General features: G+C 44.1%; 1 protein-coding gene across 1 annotated transcript; it reads right to left on the minus strand.

Annotated features, from left to right (window-relative positions):
- Positions 1–1,671: 1,671 nt before the first annotated feature.
- Positions 1,672–17,451, minus strand: LOC307126211 (uncharacterized protein). The gene is made up of 3 exons (XM_079816639.1): positions 17,384–17,451; positions 16,631–16,803; positions 1,672–3,684 (listed from the first exon to the last, which is right to left on the minus strand). Exons 2-3 carry the CDS (start codon positions 16,749–16,751, stop codon positions 2,918–2,920), a joined length of 888 nt encoding a protein of 295 aa, XP_079672765.1. The 5' UTR covers positions 16,752–16,803; positions 17,384–17,451; the 3' UTR covers positions 1,672–2,917.
- Positions 17,452–17,672: the final 221 nt, after the last annotated feature.

Raw genomic sequence — 17,672 nt, forward strand, 5'->3', positions numbered from 1 at the left:
TTTTTTGGGGACGGGAATGATAGTGGAGCGTTTGAAGATCTGTTGAAGATCTGCGTGAAGACTGGGGCCAGTTGGTCAGCGCAGGCTTTCAAACAGGCAGATGAGATGCTGTCTGGGCCTGAAGCTTTCCTAGTCTTCTGTTTTTTGAAGACTCGGCTCACATCCTCCACACAGACCTTAAGCTCGGGTTGGATGACAGGAGGGGGTGCAGGAGGTGATGGGGGACGTGTGAATTGCAGATCAGAGCGGGTGTGTGGTGTGAGACTGGGCTTTTCAAACCTGCAGTAGAATGCATTCAGATCCTCAGCCAGTTGTTGATTCTCTACAGAACGGGGGGATGGTGACTTGTAGTTGGTAATGTTCCTCAAGCCTGTCCAGACTGAAGCCGGGTCGTTGGCTGATAACTGGTTTCTCAGCTTTTCAGAGTAGCTTCTTTTAGCAACTCTGATCTCCTTTGTCAGTCTGTTTCTGGTCTGGTTATACAATACTTTATCCCCACGTCTGTAAGCATCCTCTTTGGCATGACTGAGCTGTTTGAGTTTCCCAGTAAACCATGGTTTATCATTAATGATAAGAATGTCCTGGTAGGAATGCATGCATCCTCACAGAAACTGATGTATGATGTAACAGTATCTGTGAGCTCGTCCAGATCAGTGGTAGCAGCTTCGAAAACAGTCCAATCAGTGCAATCGAAGCAGGCTTGTAAGTCCAGCTCTGCTTCATTAGTCCATCTTTTTACAGTCCTTATTACCGGTTTAGCTGATTTCAGTTTCTGCCTGTAGGTCGGTATAATGATGAACCACACAGTGATCAGAGAGCCCCAAAGCTGCCCGTGGGACGGAGTATTATGCATTCTTTATTGTTGTGTAACAGTGGTCCAGTATACTACTGTCTCTGGTGGGACATGTGCTGTCTGTATTTTGGCAGTTCACAGGAGAGATTTGCTCTGTTAAAATCCCCAAGAATGATTAAAAGAGAGTCTGGATACCTTTGTTCAGTCTCAGCTATTTGTTCAGCCAGCTGTTGTAGCGCCGCGCTCACACGCGCGTCTGGAGGAATGTAAACATTCACGAGGAAAACTCCCGCGGCGAGTAGAAAGGCTTAGTTTATGAAGTGCGCCTCTAGATTAGGAGAGCACATCTTCTTCAGCGTTTTTATTTTTGTTCGAGCTGAATTAAAAAAAATATTTTAAAAAATCTGGCCACGGGGGGCCCCTAGGCTGTGCGTTAATCCGCGCCTGAGTGTCGGTAATATCTATTGTATCTATTGACTGTCTGCTGAAAATCCACTGACTAGTAGCGTATGTTGGCCTGTAAGAGTCGTTCAACAGCATTTCTTAGTTTTTCACTTCATTTTGATGGGCCTAATGTAGCAACAGATGAATATATGGACCTCAAAGTAAACGGTGTAGTGATTTTTACTCAATTCACCGATGATGTAGTGATTTTTAGATCATGTGTCACTTAAGGTGTGGTTATGAGTGTATCAGATGAATCCTCTCCCCAACCCAACCCAACACTCCCAATATAAGAACACTCCCAAAAGAACTGTTCAATAATTCAGAATGAATGTAAATTAAAGGGAGTTGGTCAGCTGATTTATCTGAAGGATTTGTGAGTCTGGACAACTAGTAGAGTCTTTGATCATCAACACATTGAAGACACAGTGTAATAAAATGAATGAAATTTATTAACAATAGATATGCAAGAGTAAATACTTCAACGATTAATAATGTTAGTAATGAATATGCACTTCTAAAGGATAGTAAACTAATAACCAAAAAGAAAAGTAATGAATGAAACAATAAGACCAATAAATGATGTGAACACAGAATGGATAAATGCAGTGCTGTTGAACAGAATGGAGCAATGGAAGAGAATTGTATGGGAATGCTTCTTACGGAAACCACCTAATGGTTCTGGCAAATGGTGATTATATATAAGAACTACATATCCATAGAACTGTGATCCGACCAGTTTTAAAATCATGCTGTCTAAACATGGCATTAAGGTTATTTTTAAATCTGAAACCCTTTCCACACTGACCACATATTAATGGCGTCTCTCCAGTGTGAATTATCATGTGGTAATTAAGGGTTCATTTACATCTTAAACCCTTTCAACACTGATCACATGTAAATGGCTTTTCTCCAGGGTGAACATTCATGTGTTCCCTAAGGCTTACTTTCCGTGTGAAGCTATTCCCACATAAGCCGCGTTTCTACCGCAGGAACTTTCCCCAGGAACTAGGAACTTTGGGCTGGTACTCGATGTGTTTCGACCGCAGGAACCAGGGTCTAAATTAAGTTCCGGGTAAATATTTCCCCCTCCAAGCAGCCCTGCTCCCGGGGTAGTACTTGTTCAAAGTTCGGGAACTTTCGGGGGTGGGACTTGGGTGCTGAACATGCTGATTGGTTGAAATCACGCAGCATTTTATTTCAACCGGCATTTTTAAAAGTCTTTTGCAAGGTTCGTTCTGCGTTCAGTAAATATCAGGCTTTCTCTTTCTGTCTGATGGTGCGCATTCGTCTCAGCCATCTCACGGTCAATGTCGTAGTAGCTGATAATAACATACGTTGTCCTATTTTAAATCTAGCTTTACGAGCTTTCAGAATACGCTTTAGTATCAGTGCTCGTCTCTTTTCCGCCGTTTTGTTAATGACCTCTTTATTAAAACAATACATAACCAGCAAAAGCAGCGCTGCTTGCATCTCCTCCATACTTGTTATTGTTGCAGACAGTATCGCGCAAAAATTATTACTGTCCTACGCTGACTGTAGGAGCAGCCACGCGCAGTCCTACATCACGGGACTAATTTGCCGGTACTTTAGACCACAGTGGAAACGCAGACAGTAGCAGGTCTGGGGGAAAAAAGTTCCTGGTACAAATTGTTCCGGATAATTTCGGTGGAAACGCGGCTATAGAGTGCAAGTGTGAGGCTTCTTTCTGTTGTGAACTCTCATGTGGACTTTAAGGCTTCCTTGTTGATTGAAACTCTTTCCACACTGTTGGCAGGTGTACGGCTTCTCTCCAGTGTGAACTCTCATGTGCCGGTCAAGGCTTTCTTTACATCTGAATCTGTTTCCACACTGTTGGCAGGTGAAAGGCTTCTCTCCAGTGTGAATTCTCATGTGGACTTCAAGGTTTCCTTTACATCTGAATCGGTTTCCACACTGTTGGCAGGTGAAAGGCTTCTCTCCAGTGTGAACTCTCATGTGCCTGTCTAGGATTTCTTTACATCTGAAACTCTTTCCACACTGTTGGCAGGTGTAAGGTTTCTCTCCAGTGTGAATTCTCATGTGGACTTCAAGGTTTCCTTTATGTCTGAAATTCTTTCCACACTGTTGGCAGGTGTAAGGTTTCTCTCCGGTGTGAATACTCATGTGGACTTCAAGGTTTCCTTTATGTCTGAAACTCTTTCCACACTGTTGGCAGGTGAAAGGCTTCTCTCCAGTGTGAATTCTCATGTGAACATTAAAGTTTCCTTTGTGTCTGAAACTCGTTCCACACTGTTGGCAGGTGGAATAACTTTTAGTTCCAGTCTTTTGAGCTCTTTTTTGTGAGGAAGTATTTTTAGCCCGTGTCGATCTTTCTCCAGTCATGAAATCATGATGTTTATCACAATGGGCTTTCTTTTCTTTCCTTTCATTAAGTACATGACTTGCCTCTTTCAATGCCATGAGATCTAGGGCAAAAACAGACACAAAACAATTTAGACATTTAAAGCAACATAGCAGGGTATAGGGTAGTATGATATATAACCTATCCTATCCTAGGGATCTGGGGTGGGCAGCTTTGGTTCTGGAGGGCCACTGTCTTGCAGAGTTACGCTTTAATGAAAGACGCCTGCCTTTAATTTCAAACAGTCTTGAAGATTTATAGTTAAATATGGGGGTTGGGTTGAATTTTGCAGGTGTGTTTGATCAAGGAAGGAGTAGTGCTGGCCAGTTTGACCAACAATCATGTTTTTTGCTGGAGTTTGGTGATTTAACAGAAGTTTTTATACATCCTAACAATTTAGAAATTAAAATGTAATTAAAATAATAATAATAAGTATGCTTTACTGTGCAATTTATGTAATAATGTCAAGGTAGACCGAGCTTTTATTTTGCCGGCTTGGAATGAAGACCTTTGAGTTTGTGTGTGTTTTTACAAACGGTATATTATTAATTAATTAACCAAAGTACGCTCTAATGTACAATACTAATATATTTATTAGTTCATGTTATCGCAATCTTTTATTTTGACTGGTTGTTATAAAGACCTGTGATTTCCTGTGTATATGAAATGACCAATGTCAAAAGTTTTATCAAATTGAACGGTAAACTGTTCATTAAGTGACTGACACTATGAGGGCACATGAACTTCCTCTGTATAGTGAGACAGCAGATGCGGAACAGTTTGTGTAGTAGTAGAAAAAAACGCAGCTGCGCTCATTCAGGGCAGAACAAACAGACCTCAGATTTCTGTCTTTATGAGCTTTAATATTCACAGACACTGTACAGTAAATAAGATATTGATATGGACTGTTCATTATTTTGATCTATTCATCCAAAAAATTTGTGACCTTCCACTTTATAGAGTAAGCTCCATTTGTGACTGGATTCCGTGATTAAAAAAATCTTTATCAAAAATCTATAATCACCCATATATAACTTTTCATGCCATTGATGAGATTTTCTATCATTTATGACACAATGCTTTGCCGCCATTGACGGGAGTTTACGGCAGTCTATGCTTTCACTGGTGTCATAGGGGACTTCTGAATCAGTACAGAATCTCCGGATCGTAACACAACAAAGAAGAAGCAGAAACAAGTGATAGACGCTTTGATCAAGTACATGCAAACTAATGCAATCATCAAACATTATTCAGCAAAGCTTTTTAATGTTACTGAATGAGATGTTGAACCCATCAAGAGGTATTAGAAATATGAAAGGTATAAGAAGTATACAATGCAAGTTTTCACCAACATTCACCATGGATTTAATATAATAGCGCTAACTGTAACAATGGTATTGTGGCGGAAATAGTCCAATGTTTTTACATTATTCATTTCAAGGTTCATAGATTGAAATTCAAGCACTTTCAAGTGCTTCACACTTTTTCAACACTTTACACCAGAAGTCAGTCTGCAGGAAGCTAGATATTTAACTTTATAAGGTGTTAAATATGGATATTTTTCTTACTCAAACCCATCATTTCACTTCTGAATGCATTTATTAACTCCCGGAGCTGTATGGATTACTTTTCTGTAATGGATGGATGCTCTTTGTTGGCTCAAATTTTGGGCTGCCATTTACTGCCACTATAATGCTTGGATTAGACATTTTTTAAAAGGGTCATGAATTGAGAAATCAACTTTCCCTTAAGCTTTTAATATATAAAATGTCATGGTAATATAATAATATTCTGTAAGTTTCAGAGCTGAAAACTTCCTTGTTCATTTCACTGTGGATTCGTTTGTAAACAAGACACAGGTCGAGACTGGATTTGCAGACAGACTGAGATTGAAAACAACGCTGTGCCATTTGGATCCAACAGCAATGATGCAACACACCTATGTGAGTAAAACAGGTTTTTTATGTGTGATAGTGTTGCATTGTTACAGATCGTTTGATATCTACTGATTATGTGTCAACTAAACATAACGGCTCGGGTTATGTATATAACCCTTGTTCCCTGAGAAAGGGAACGAGCACTGCATCGGAACGACGAATTTGGGGACACTGCCTAAGCAACAGCGTGTCTGAAGTATGAATGAAATCAAGCCAATCCTGATTGGTGTTGCGTCATGAGGTAACTATGACGGCGTACCCGGAAGGTACATAAGGGGAGCCTGGGCATAGTAATGGCAGTTATCGCGATGAAGCATGCGCTCCAGGCCTGCCGAGGTGTGGCGACGGGATGCAGTGCTCGTTCCCTTTCTCAGGGAACAAGGGTTATATACATAACCCGAGCCGTTCCCTTTCGAGGGAACTCCCACTGCATCGGAACGACGAATTTGGGGAACGAGTACCCACTAGGCCACACCGAGGGTAGCTCCAGTCCTAGTGTGAAGCCGGAGACCGGGCACAGCTAGGACTGAAGCACCCTAGCACCAGGCGTTGCAGGGAGGTGCAGACAATAAAACCTAATAAAAGTGTGCGGAGTAGCCCATCCGGCCGCCTCGCAAATGTCCGGCAAAGGGACCCCAGAAAGGAGAGCCACCGAGGAGGCCATGCCCCTGGTGGAATGCGCCCTCACGGCCATAGGTGAAGGCAGATTGCGCACCTGATAGGCCGTGGCTATTGCCTGGACAATCCAGTTACTGACAGTCTGGGTTGACGCAGGCAGCCCCTTCTAAGATGAACCAAAACACACTAATAGCTGCTCAGATTTCCTCCACTGTGCAGACTTCTCCACATATATTTTAAGGGCTCTGACTGGGCAGAGCAGGTGAAGTCTCCCTTCTTCCGCCGTCACGTGAGGCGGAGGATGAAATGCCTGAAGAACCAAAGGCCTGACCACGCTTGATGGCACCTTGGGCACATAACCGGCCCTAGGGTGTAAGATGGCCTTCACTTCGCCAGGGGCAAACTCCAGGCAAGTCGGCGTAAGCGCCAAGGCCTGAAGGTCCCCCACCCTCCTCAGAGAAGTGATGGCTAAGAGAAAGGCCATCTTAAGGGTCAAGCTCTTTGGGTCTGCTGACTCTAGTGGCTCGAAGGGTGCCTCAGCCAATCCCTCGAGAACCACTGCCAGGTCCCAGGTTGGGACTCTGGACCGAGCCGCAGGCCTCATCCTCCGAGCCCCACGGAGGAACCGTACAACCAACTGGTGCCTACCCAAAGGCCCATCACCCAATGGTGTGTGGAAAGCCCCAATGGCCGCCACGTACACCTTGAGTGTGGACGGGGTAAGCCCTGCAGAGAAACGATCTTGGAGGAACTCCAGCACTGAAGCCACTGGGCAGTTAACTGGGTCCACCTCACGCTCTCTACACCAAGTGGAAAACACATTCAACTTGAGGCTGTACAGTCTCCTTGTAGACGGAGCCCTGGAACTGAGCAAGGTCTCAACCACATCCGCCGGCAGACCCAAAGGTTCCATATCTCTGGCCGGGGGTGAAATATCGTGCCCCCTGCCTGAGACAGGAGATCCCTCCTCAGAGGAATCTCCCACGGCTGACCCACTAGCAGAGCTATGATGTCTGAGAACCAAACTCGATTCGGCCAACGTGGCGCCACCAGAAGCAGGCTGGCGCCTTGTCGACGGACCCTCTCCAGGACTCCCGGGAGCAGAGCAATCGGGGGAAATGCGTACAGACCCAGCCTCGGCCACGTCTGCACCATGGCATCCAGCCCCAGTGGGGCCGGATGCGTGAGAGAAAACCACAGCGGAAAGTGGGTCGTCTCTTGAGACGGGAATAAATCCACCTCCACTGGGCCGAACCTCTCGCACATGGCCTCCACCACCTCTGGGTGGATTCCCCGGGCCCCAGCCCCTGCCTCGACAGGATGTCTGCTCCCTGATTTTGGACCCCCGGGACATACATCGCCCTGATGGACAACAGTTTCCAGTGTTTCCCCTATACATTTTTCCAGCAGCGGTGCTGTTACGTGCCGGAGGTTGTTACCAAGTCGTGCGTGGGGGGGTCCGGGGGCATGCACCTCCGGAATAATTTTTTTTAAAATAACATCTTAAACCATGACTTCTGGCAAGTTTTGTGGATAGAAATAGACAGTTTGAACATTAAAATCCAAATGAAACTTTTCATTAGTTTAAAAGGTGACTAGCTTACATAGCCTATTTTACTTCACTAACCTCCAGGGATGTGCAGAAGTTCCTAAGGGGCAGGGGCTTAAATGTAAAAAATAAAAAAAGTTTTGTGTGTGTGTAAAGTTTGGATACTATTTTATGTTTTTGCTGAAAGTCTCTTATGCTTATCAAGCCTGCATTTATTTAATCAAAAATACAGAAAAAAACAGTAACCTAAAATATTGTGAAATATTATTACATGATGTTCTTTGTAACTTTTTATTAATCAAAGAATAAAAAAAATAAAAGAGCATCACATAACATGCAAGAGCTGCAAGTAATTTTCTCTTTGCCTTTTGTTGTTTGATTCACATTAATGGCTCAATCGTCAGCAGGTTTATTAGATGCTGCCCCTTTAAGACCAAAAGGAGATAATCATATCATTCTCCCATTGATTTCTCCCAACTATTTACGGCCATTTAAGATAAATTGTGTTTAAGTGAATACTCTCCATGCCGGTAATTTTGAGATATAGGCTTTTTGTTGTGTATTTGATGGTTTAGTCGCGCACACGAAGCAAGTCGGTCCGTTCCGCAGCGTGCACGCGCACACACACACACACACATATCCCCGCCTTGAACTTGGAAACGGCGTCTATTGCGCGGATTATTGTGCTTTTAATTTTATCAAACACGTCCTGCAATTTAGCCCTAGTGGAGAGAGCATTTGACACCAATCACAGATTGTGCTGAATCTGACGTTAAATGCATGTTTGGGGAGAAATGACAGCGCGCGCTGTGAAGGGAAGGAAGTTGCGCTAGACGGAACGCGGGTATAGTTTATAATAGTTTTACCTCATATCTTCTTTTCATAATCCTTGGGGAAAATAAAAATAAAGCGAAAATAAGATTAATATCACAGCCCTAAAGTGTAAGCAGACTACATTTTTGTTTAGTTCTCTGGCCATCGTCTCGAACGTCAAGATGACGTGGCTGTTGTGCTTTTACAGTGTGTAAGTGATTGTCGTGTAGTGATGTTACGTTCGTGAACGAATCGTTCTTTTTGAACGAATCTTTTAGGTGAACGAATCGTTCTCGTTCAATTAGTCCACTGACTCATATTTCTCGTTCACTGAAATTCCTCCCTCCACAGCAGCGTGGCGCTATTAGCAGCGAGGAGCGAGCGCATGCGCAGCTCTGTGGACTGTTTCATCCTGTCAATGACACAACTTCGAGCCAATAGCGTTCGAGTATAAGATGTGACGGAGCATGTGATTTGTTGAATTCAGTGAACGAATACGCCTTTTACTGACCGAGATGCTTTTGAGTCTGAACGAGAGAGATCTCGTTCGTGAACGAATCGAACGAACTGGTACATCTGGTTCATGAACGAATTGAACCACCAACGATACTGAACGAACACGCCCATCACTGAACGAGAGAGAGAGATCTCGTTCGTGAACGAATTGAACGAACTGTTGCTACATCTCGTTCGTGAACGAACTGCTGCTACATCTCGTTCGTGAACGAACTGGTGCTACATCTCGTTCGTGGAAATGGATGTCGGTCATTTAGCATGTGAATCAGTCTCGTTCAGCAATAAGCAGAGAGCGGATGGCTGCAAAGCGCAGTTTTAGGCTACGATTGTTTATAATTCCACGTTCGTTTACCATAATCCCAGATATATGAATGTGTAAATGTCTGACCAAACAATTAAATGTTAATCATGCAAGAAAACCTTTTGTGCTTTGGTCTTCTGAACCACTTATTTAGACTTATTTTATTTAAATATAGATTGCACACATTTTAATAAAGCCAAATAATTTTTTTTGTAAGTAAATACGTTCGTTGACTTAAGAAATAACGCATAAGACACTCTTTTTGCCACCTGCTGGGATATTTATGGAATATAAAAAAAATGGTCACTGAACGAATCAGTGAACAAATCTGAACAAATCATTTTGATGAACGAACTGAAAATGAACGAATCTCTTGAAAGAATCAAAATTTCCATCACTATTGTCGTGATATTACTGATCATGTGAAGATTTTGCAGCGGCGCTGAAAAGCGCCGCTGCGCCGCTGTGAATACATTGTAGGGGAAACACTGGTTTCCCTTGAGCCCACAGGAGGATCTGATGCGCCAGTCTGCATAGAGGGCACGACCTGAGACCCCCCTGTCGGTTGAGGTACGCTACGACAGCTGTATTGTCTGTCCGTACCAGGACATGGTGACCGCAGAGGTCCGGGAGAAAGCTCTTGAGAGCCTTGTAGACCGCCATCATCTCTAGGCAATTTATGTGCCAGAAGGAATTACGGCCCTCCCATGGGCCCTTCGCAAAACGGCCGTCCATGACCGCGCCCCAACCAGTGAGGGAGGCGTCTGTTGAAACGGATTTCCGGCAACAGGACGCTCCCAACACTGGCCCCTGGGACAGAAACCAAGGTTTCTTCCATATGACTAGGGAACGAAGGCATACGCGCGTTACCCTGTCCAAGGACGTATTTGTTTTTGCTTTTGTGTTTTCTTCCCCTATTTGGGGAAAGGATTATTAGAGAGGTGGGTGCCATTTTCTTTGTATTCTGTTTTTCTCCTGTTTAAGCTAGTTAGCGAGTTAGTGTATTTGTATTGTATTTGTTTTTCTTTTCTTTGGTAGTTTAGTTAGTTTCTCCCTTATCGTAGTAAGAGGTTTTATGTTTGTTGTTTTGGCCTTGCCCCCTCTTGAAGCCTGAATCCTCCCATATTACAATAAAAGATCTTAATTGTTACAGTGAGTTGTTTGCAGTTGTTCTGTTAAAGCATTAGGGTTGAGAACTGAACCTTGCTGCTTCCACACATCACACCAATCCTATTCTGTTACAAGTTCCTTTTAACCCTAGACTGACTAGGGACGTAACACCCTGATCATACGGAATGGATTCCCTCTGGGGGAAAACCCCTTTGTCTTTAGCCACCACTGTAGGGGTCTCATGTGCAACAGGCCAAAATGTATTACGTTGGATGCTGCCGCCATGTGACCTAGCACTTTTTGAAAGTGCCTGACAGTGATGCTGTGGCCTAGCCTTAACCCTGAGACTATCGCCCGTGTGGTCTCGACTCGCGCGGGAGCTAATTGTGCCCGCATCGTCGTCGAATCCCACACGACCCCCAGGAACGTCGTTCTCTGGGACGGCGTCAACACACTCTTCTTGGTGTTGAGTCTCAGCCCCAAGCACTTTATGTGGGCTAGAACGACATCTCGATGCCGAACTGCTATATCGTACGACTGGGCCAGAATGAGCCAGTCGTCGATATAATTTAGCACACGGATGCCCTGGAGTCTCATTGGAGCCAGAGCAGCATCCATGCACTTTGTGAACGTGCGTGGGGAAAGAGCTAGACCAAAGGGAAGCACTCGATACTGGTACGCCTCGCCCCCGAAAGCGAACCTCAATAGCTTCCTGTGACATGGAAGGATGGATATGTGGAAGTATGCGTCCTTCAGATCTATCGTGACGAACCAGTCCTCGGACTGGATCTGACTCACGAAGGTGGGAATGGTGAGCATTTTGAACCTGAACCTCCTCAGAGATCGGTTCAAATACCTCAGATCTAGAATAGGACGCAGCCCTCCATCCTTCTTTGGAACTATAAAGTACCGGCTGTAGAACCCGGACTCCCTCTCTGGCAAAGGGACTTTCTCTATAGCCCCCTTTACCAGCAAGGATTTTACTTCTTGTTCCATAACCCGAACCCGCTCTGGTACCACTACAGTCCACGTCACTCCACAGAATTTCGGTGGAGGATGACCGAACTGCTGTCTGTAACCCTTTACTATAGTACGCAGGACCCATGTAGAAATATTCGGAAGGCATTTCCAAGCGCCGAGATAATCTACTAAGGGAACCAGCCTCTCGAGGCTGGCCTCGGGTGCCAACCGAGCCTCGTTCCCAACCCCCTGAAGCGGCTGACCGGCAGGGAGCAGTTGGGAGCGATTTTCGGTGTGTGGACGCGTTAGCTGCCCAGCCGCAAGTCCTCCCGGAGGCAGCTGGAGCAGGGAACGTCCGCGGGAAATCGATGTGGCCCGAAGCGTCTGTGACGGCGGGATTACCACATCGATTTCCCGAGAGCGCCGCGGAGGAAGCAACCTCGGTTGATCCCGCGCTGGGGGGGGGGCTCTTCAAAGTCCAGCCGGAGCTAGGACTTCTTTCCAGCAGCCTTCCTAGCCTGAAGGACGTTTCTGAGATCGCCCACAGGTGCGGAAGCCTGCTGGTGCGAGCGCCGCCTCTGTTGCCAGGCTCCCGGAGGAGGGGCTCGAGAGGCGACGCTCTGCTTTTGCACCTGACGGTGCGAGGAACTGGTAGACGGCTGAGGCTGCCCGCTGGAGGCAGCCTTCCCTTTAGAGCAACGAGGGAGGTACTGGCGGAAGGCTGCTGACTGCTTCCTCGCCTCCTGGAACCTGTCGACGACGGTGTTAACGGCGTCGCCGAACAGTCCAGAAGGCGAGATCGGGGAGTCTAGGAGAAAGGTTTTATCCTTTTCCTTCATCCCCGATAAGTTCAGCCATAAATGTCTCTCCACAGTCACCATAGAAGCCATGGAGTGGCCCACAGCACGGGCCGTCTCCTTGGTGATGCGGAGAGACAAATCCGCAGCCTTCCGGAGCTTGAGTATATCCTCCGGAGAGGGACCCTCACCCTCATCTAACTCTTTCAGGAGGTCGGCCTGGTAGGCTTGCAAGATGGAAAGTGTATGCAGGGAGCTACCAGCCCGCCCAGCCGCCATATAAGCTCTGCCCACCAAGGCTGAGGTGTCCCTACAGGGCTTGGTGGGCAGTACCGGGGCTTTCAGCGACGACGCCGATTCGGGGGAAAGATAGCTCGCGAGAGCATCTTCCACCCGCGGCATCGTCCTGTATCCAGCCTCACGTGCCCCCAGAACATTGGAATAGTCCAATACTGGGGGATTGGAAACACGCACTGAATACGGCTTTTTCCAAGACTTGCACAACTCATTGTGCAAGTCCGGGAAAAAAGGCAAGCCCCGGCGAGGTGTTTGAGCCCAGCGTGTAAGGAATCGGTCATCCAGCCTGCTTGGTGGCTGGATTTCCTAATTTTCCTGTGGCCAATCGATTCTTAATTTGGCCACCGCACGGGTCAAAACCTCAACCAGTTCCTCTTGAGCGGGTGGGTGAAGTGGCAACTCATATGGTGCTTCACCGCCCGCTCCGATGTCCACCTCATCCAGTTCCTCGGAACCGGAGAGAATGAACACCGGATTCTCCACCCCGGGGGAAGAAGCCGCAGTGCGGGCTTCCACACGGGGAGGGAGAATCTCGGAATCATCAGATGAGGAGTGGGAAGGTGCCTCAGCAGTCCCAAACCTATCTGAAAGATCCCGCTGTGAGCCCCAGGATCTGCGACGCCGAGCCGCCTCGGCGGCTTCGGGACCAGAACCAGAGGGCTCACGAGAACGCAAGAGTTTGAGTGTGAGCCGCTCACAGTGATCACAGGCTCCCTCGAGAGCCGCCCGAGCATGCTCAACACCCAAACACTGCACACAAAGCGAGTGTGTGTCCGAGCCCGACATATAACGGGGACACGGGTGCACACACTGCTTAAATTCTCTTGCGGTCGCCATACTTTTCTTTCACACTTTTCACTTTTTCAGACGTACAACAATAAATAGACAGACAGATTTCACACAGAGCGCTATGCTGAAGAGCGATAACTGCCATTACTATGCCCAGGCTCCCTTTATGTACCTTCCGGGTACGCCGTCATAGTTACGTCATGACGCAACACCAATCAGGATTGGCTTGATTTCATTAATACTTCAGACACGCTGTTGCTTAGGGAGTGTCCCCAAATTCGTCGTTCCGATGCAGTGCGAGTTCCCTCGAAAGGGAACTTACCACGCTGTCACAGGCTGGAGTATCCTTTGTATTTGAGGTGTTGTTGGTTCATTGTCCTGTGTTTTGAGATCAGACTAGAACATGTACGGGCCAGGGCTTGCAAAGCCCGACGTCCAAAATGTATCCCCACTGTATACCCACTGCCGCCCGGAAAAAAATATCAATCGGTTCACTCCGAGCAGAATCGATATTTTAACGTTTCCGTTTTTGCATTCCTCATTAAACATTACTGTTCCGAAAACGGTTTGATTTGAAAAAATAACGGTTAATAACGTTATTTTAATTTAGCCTATACTTTAAACAAATATGTATAAATAAAGACTTATTTTCACTCAATAATAATATAACGCATGATAATTAAACTTGAATATTTATTTCATAACATTTTTAAAACCACAACAGAAAAACATGCATTAATTACAAAGCATAAACAGCGGGACAAATATTTACCTGTTTTAATGGAGCGGAAAGTGGCCTCTATATGCCTATTCTTTTCAGAAGAGTGATAACATTCTTTGTACATAACTTTTTTTTCAACACGACTTGTTTTAAAAATTGCATGAATAAAGAATAAATAAACTGGATAACCATTGCTCTTTTAATGCACCGTCAACTGCTAATTTCAAAGCAAACACTGCGCAACACGTCCTTGCATCACATAATCAAATTCAGTCAGCTAATAAAGCTTGATCATTTAATGCAATATAACATACCATTTAATACGAAGCATCAACCGTCTATATAGAAAACATTGACCTGTCCTGTATTGGCAATCTGAAAGACTATAGGAAAAATGTTTGATAGATGCTAGTAGCCTACTTGGATAGGCTTAAACGGAATCCATAAACTAGCCTAAATCAGTCTATTTGAGCTTAAAGTCCGTACTGCTTATTTAAATATACGAAAAGAATGTCCTCCAATACCTGCGCTTTCATTGTAGACCTCAGCGGGGAAAGAAATGTACTTGAGGCTTGAAAATGCGCGTTACCGGTAGATTCATAGATGACTGGTGCGCGGGCATTTCACTCACGCTTGATCCGTCAACGTCACATGCTGTAGGCTACTCTATTCATTATTGGTCACTGCCAAATTAAAATATTAAAGAGAACGATAAAATAACGTTATTAACCGGTTAATGGTCATTTCAAATTAACGTTTCTGTTCAGAACGATTCAAATTGATATTGATTTTGATTTCGTTTTTGTTTCTCTTAAAATTTTGTTCGTTTCCGGTTTTCGTTTTCGTTCCTTGAACCGGTTCAGAGCCCTGCTTTCAGTCTCTTCGCTTAGTTACCCTTTATTTATGTTCAGGGATAGCGATGCACCGATCCACATTTTTTCACTTCCGATCCGATCCCGATACCTGAATTTGGATATCGGCCGATACCGATACTATTCCGATACCAGAGCTGTGTTTGCTTTAATATTATTATTATCATTATTGTTGATTTTATATGCTGCTGACATAAACTCCACTCAACAGGCAAGTATGATATAAACATAATAGTGACCCAAATTATCACGGTTATCAATTTATATTTGAAAATCAACAAACAAAAAATAAATCAAGCAGCTCTAAGCACTTTTTTAAGCTAGATTCTGTGTGATTTCCTTCCTTATAATGGCCGTCGTCAATGGCAACGCATAATGCATAAATCTCTAATATTATATCTGTAAATATATTCTCAAGCAATATTCTCATCAGTGTTCTATCAGCTATGACACATTTAAATCTAGCATATTTTGTGTAAGAGCCCATACAGTATTCTAGTGAAATAAAGCATATATTTTCATATGATTTGATAGTTTATTTGATTAAATATCAAAAATCCAAAAGATGTGCATCATACCTAACACCAAGATGAACACTTTACAGTCAGTTTTATGACTAAGTCATTCTCTTCAAATGCCATTTAAGTTAGAAACGTGTATAGCCTACCAATGTTGTATGTAACTTTAGAGACGGTCCCTATAGATTCGCGAACGTCAAGCCAACCTAATGCCAGTCATATCAGATGCGCTGTGGTTCTGCTGTGTTTTGTTTGCAACTATTTTCGCTGCTGAAATATAACAAACTGTCAATCACTGTATGATGAATTAATCTCCTGCGTGCATCGCACGTTTATCTCTGCTTTGAGTGTAGATTTCAGCGAGAGTGAGAGCCGCGCGCGCTCTGAACAAAACTACACTAATCTGAACGCCTCTGATTATTATATTCATAAACTCAATATAAACACATGTGATTGGTTATAATGCGCAACGTGATTATAACAGATGGCTTTTGAGAAGACCATAATAAGTTCAAAGTGGCTGGTGTGAGTGTTACACAGCCGAAATACACGCAGATGACGATTGTCAATGTCAAGCCCTGATTATTATCTCTTAAATGTCACCCTAGTCTTGTCTGCTTTTTTAAATGTTTGATTGCGTTCGTTATGTTGTACGACGCGAGGGAGCTTCCACCTCTCTGAATTACGGTTTTGCAAACATTGTCTTGTTCTGCGGTGTTTCCAGTGTGAAGTATTTCCACACATCTGACATGTTGGCTAGCCACAATGCTGCTCAATGCTATCCTGCTGCAAACTGCGGAATGGATTTCCTGAGCGGGGCGTGTCTCATAACTCTGTGTCTCATTGAGCCGCACCTCCGTTCAGGAAATCCATTCCATAGTTTGCAGCCAGCTAGCAGACAAGCCGGCGGGAATCACTTTTGGAAAGTGCAGACGTGGCTCATGGGTATCGGATTTCTCCGCAGGTTGGATCGGGAAAATCCGATACGTGAATTAAGCTGGTATCGGTCCCGATACCGATACTGGATCGGCCCCATCCCTATTCAGGGATATTAAAATGTTTATAGCAAGTAGATATTGGGTTTAAAACACTAAATTATTGTTTTGTTTAGGGTACTTAAGTATTAAATCGTTGTATGATTATACTTCTGTATATTCTCTATTTCTGTAGAGCTGGAGATTTTAATAGTTCAGCTTTGAGAATGAAACCAACCTGTTTGTTCCTCAGTTTCTTCATCTTTCACTCTCAATGTTTCTTCAATCTTCATGTCTTCACTCTCCTCTTTAATGAACTCCATCTTTATGTCTTCAATCTCCTCTTTAATAAACACCATCTTTATAATAGCGTCTCAGTCACTTCACCCAGAGTTTATCTTTGTGTTTGTCCTGTTTAAGATGATATAAAAATAAAAAAACTGAAAGGAAAGCAAAATCAAATCTCAATTTCTTAGTGTGTCAATCAGTTCAGTAGTTCAGTCACTGGTAAGAGTCAGAGAGGGATTACAGACACATCGTGACATTTATGATCAACATTTGATATTTAATGAATTACAGATTTTATTTTAAGGATTGCACTTTCATGAAAACATTAGCAGTTAGTGTGTTAAAGTTGTCATAACACATGTTAGTGTTTGTTCTCGTTCATTTACACTGTTTTATTCGAGTCGCGATTCGAATCACTGAATCATTTCGCAAAGTTTTTGATTCAATTGACTCGGAGTTTCGAAAAGCTCAGTTTCTCCATCTCTTCTCGCCAGAGACTGAACTCGTGTTTATGATGAACTGATTCACGATAGAGGAAGAGAAATGAGACGCATCTTTTACCGGTGTGGATGCGATTTAGTCCCACACAACAGCCTTCATTAAAATTAGATAAAGCATTACAATGTTATATTCAATAGTGAATAAATTATGAATCATTGAACGGTTTCTATCGATTTAAACAGATTAAATGCTTAAAACAAACCTTTCTTTAGGCGAATCTCAACAGATGCAGGAGCGCGGCGCAGCCTTATGACGTCACATCGCCACACCAAAATAAAAGTCCCGTTCACACTCTGCTGTCTTATAATCACTGAAGTACAGAGAAATGTCTGTCCACTATTTTACCAGATAATCCCTATATTAAACTTAAAACAGTGACAAATGTGATAAAAACAAACATCTTAAAAAGAGTGTATGAGTTCATACATGTGTCCGACTTGAAACACACAAGAGTCAGTGTATTTTGCCAATATTAAAAATACTAATTAAAC

Source organism: Gobio gobio (assembly GCF_949357685.1).
Source record: "Gobio gobio genome assembly, chromosome: 5".
In the NCBI taxonomy this organism is placed as follows: domain Eukaryota; kingdom Metazoa; phylum Chordata; class Actinopteri; order Cypriniformes; family Gobionidae; genus Gobio; species Gobio gobio.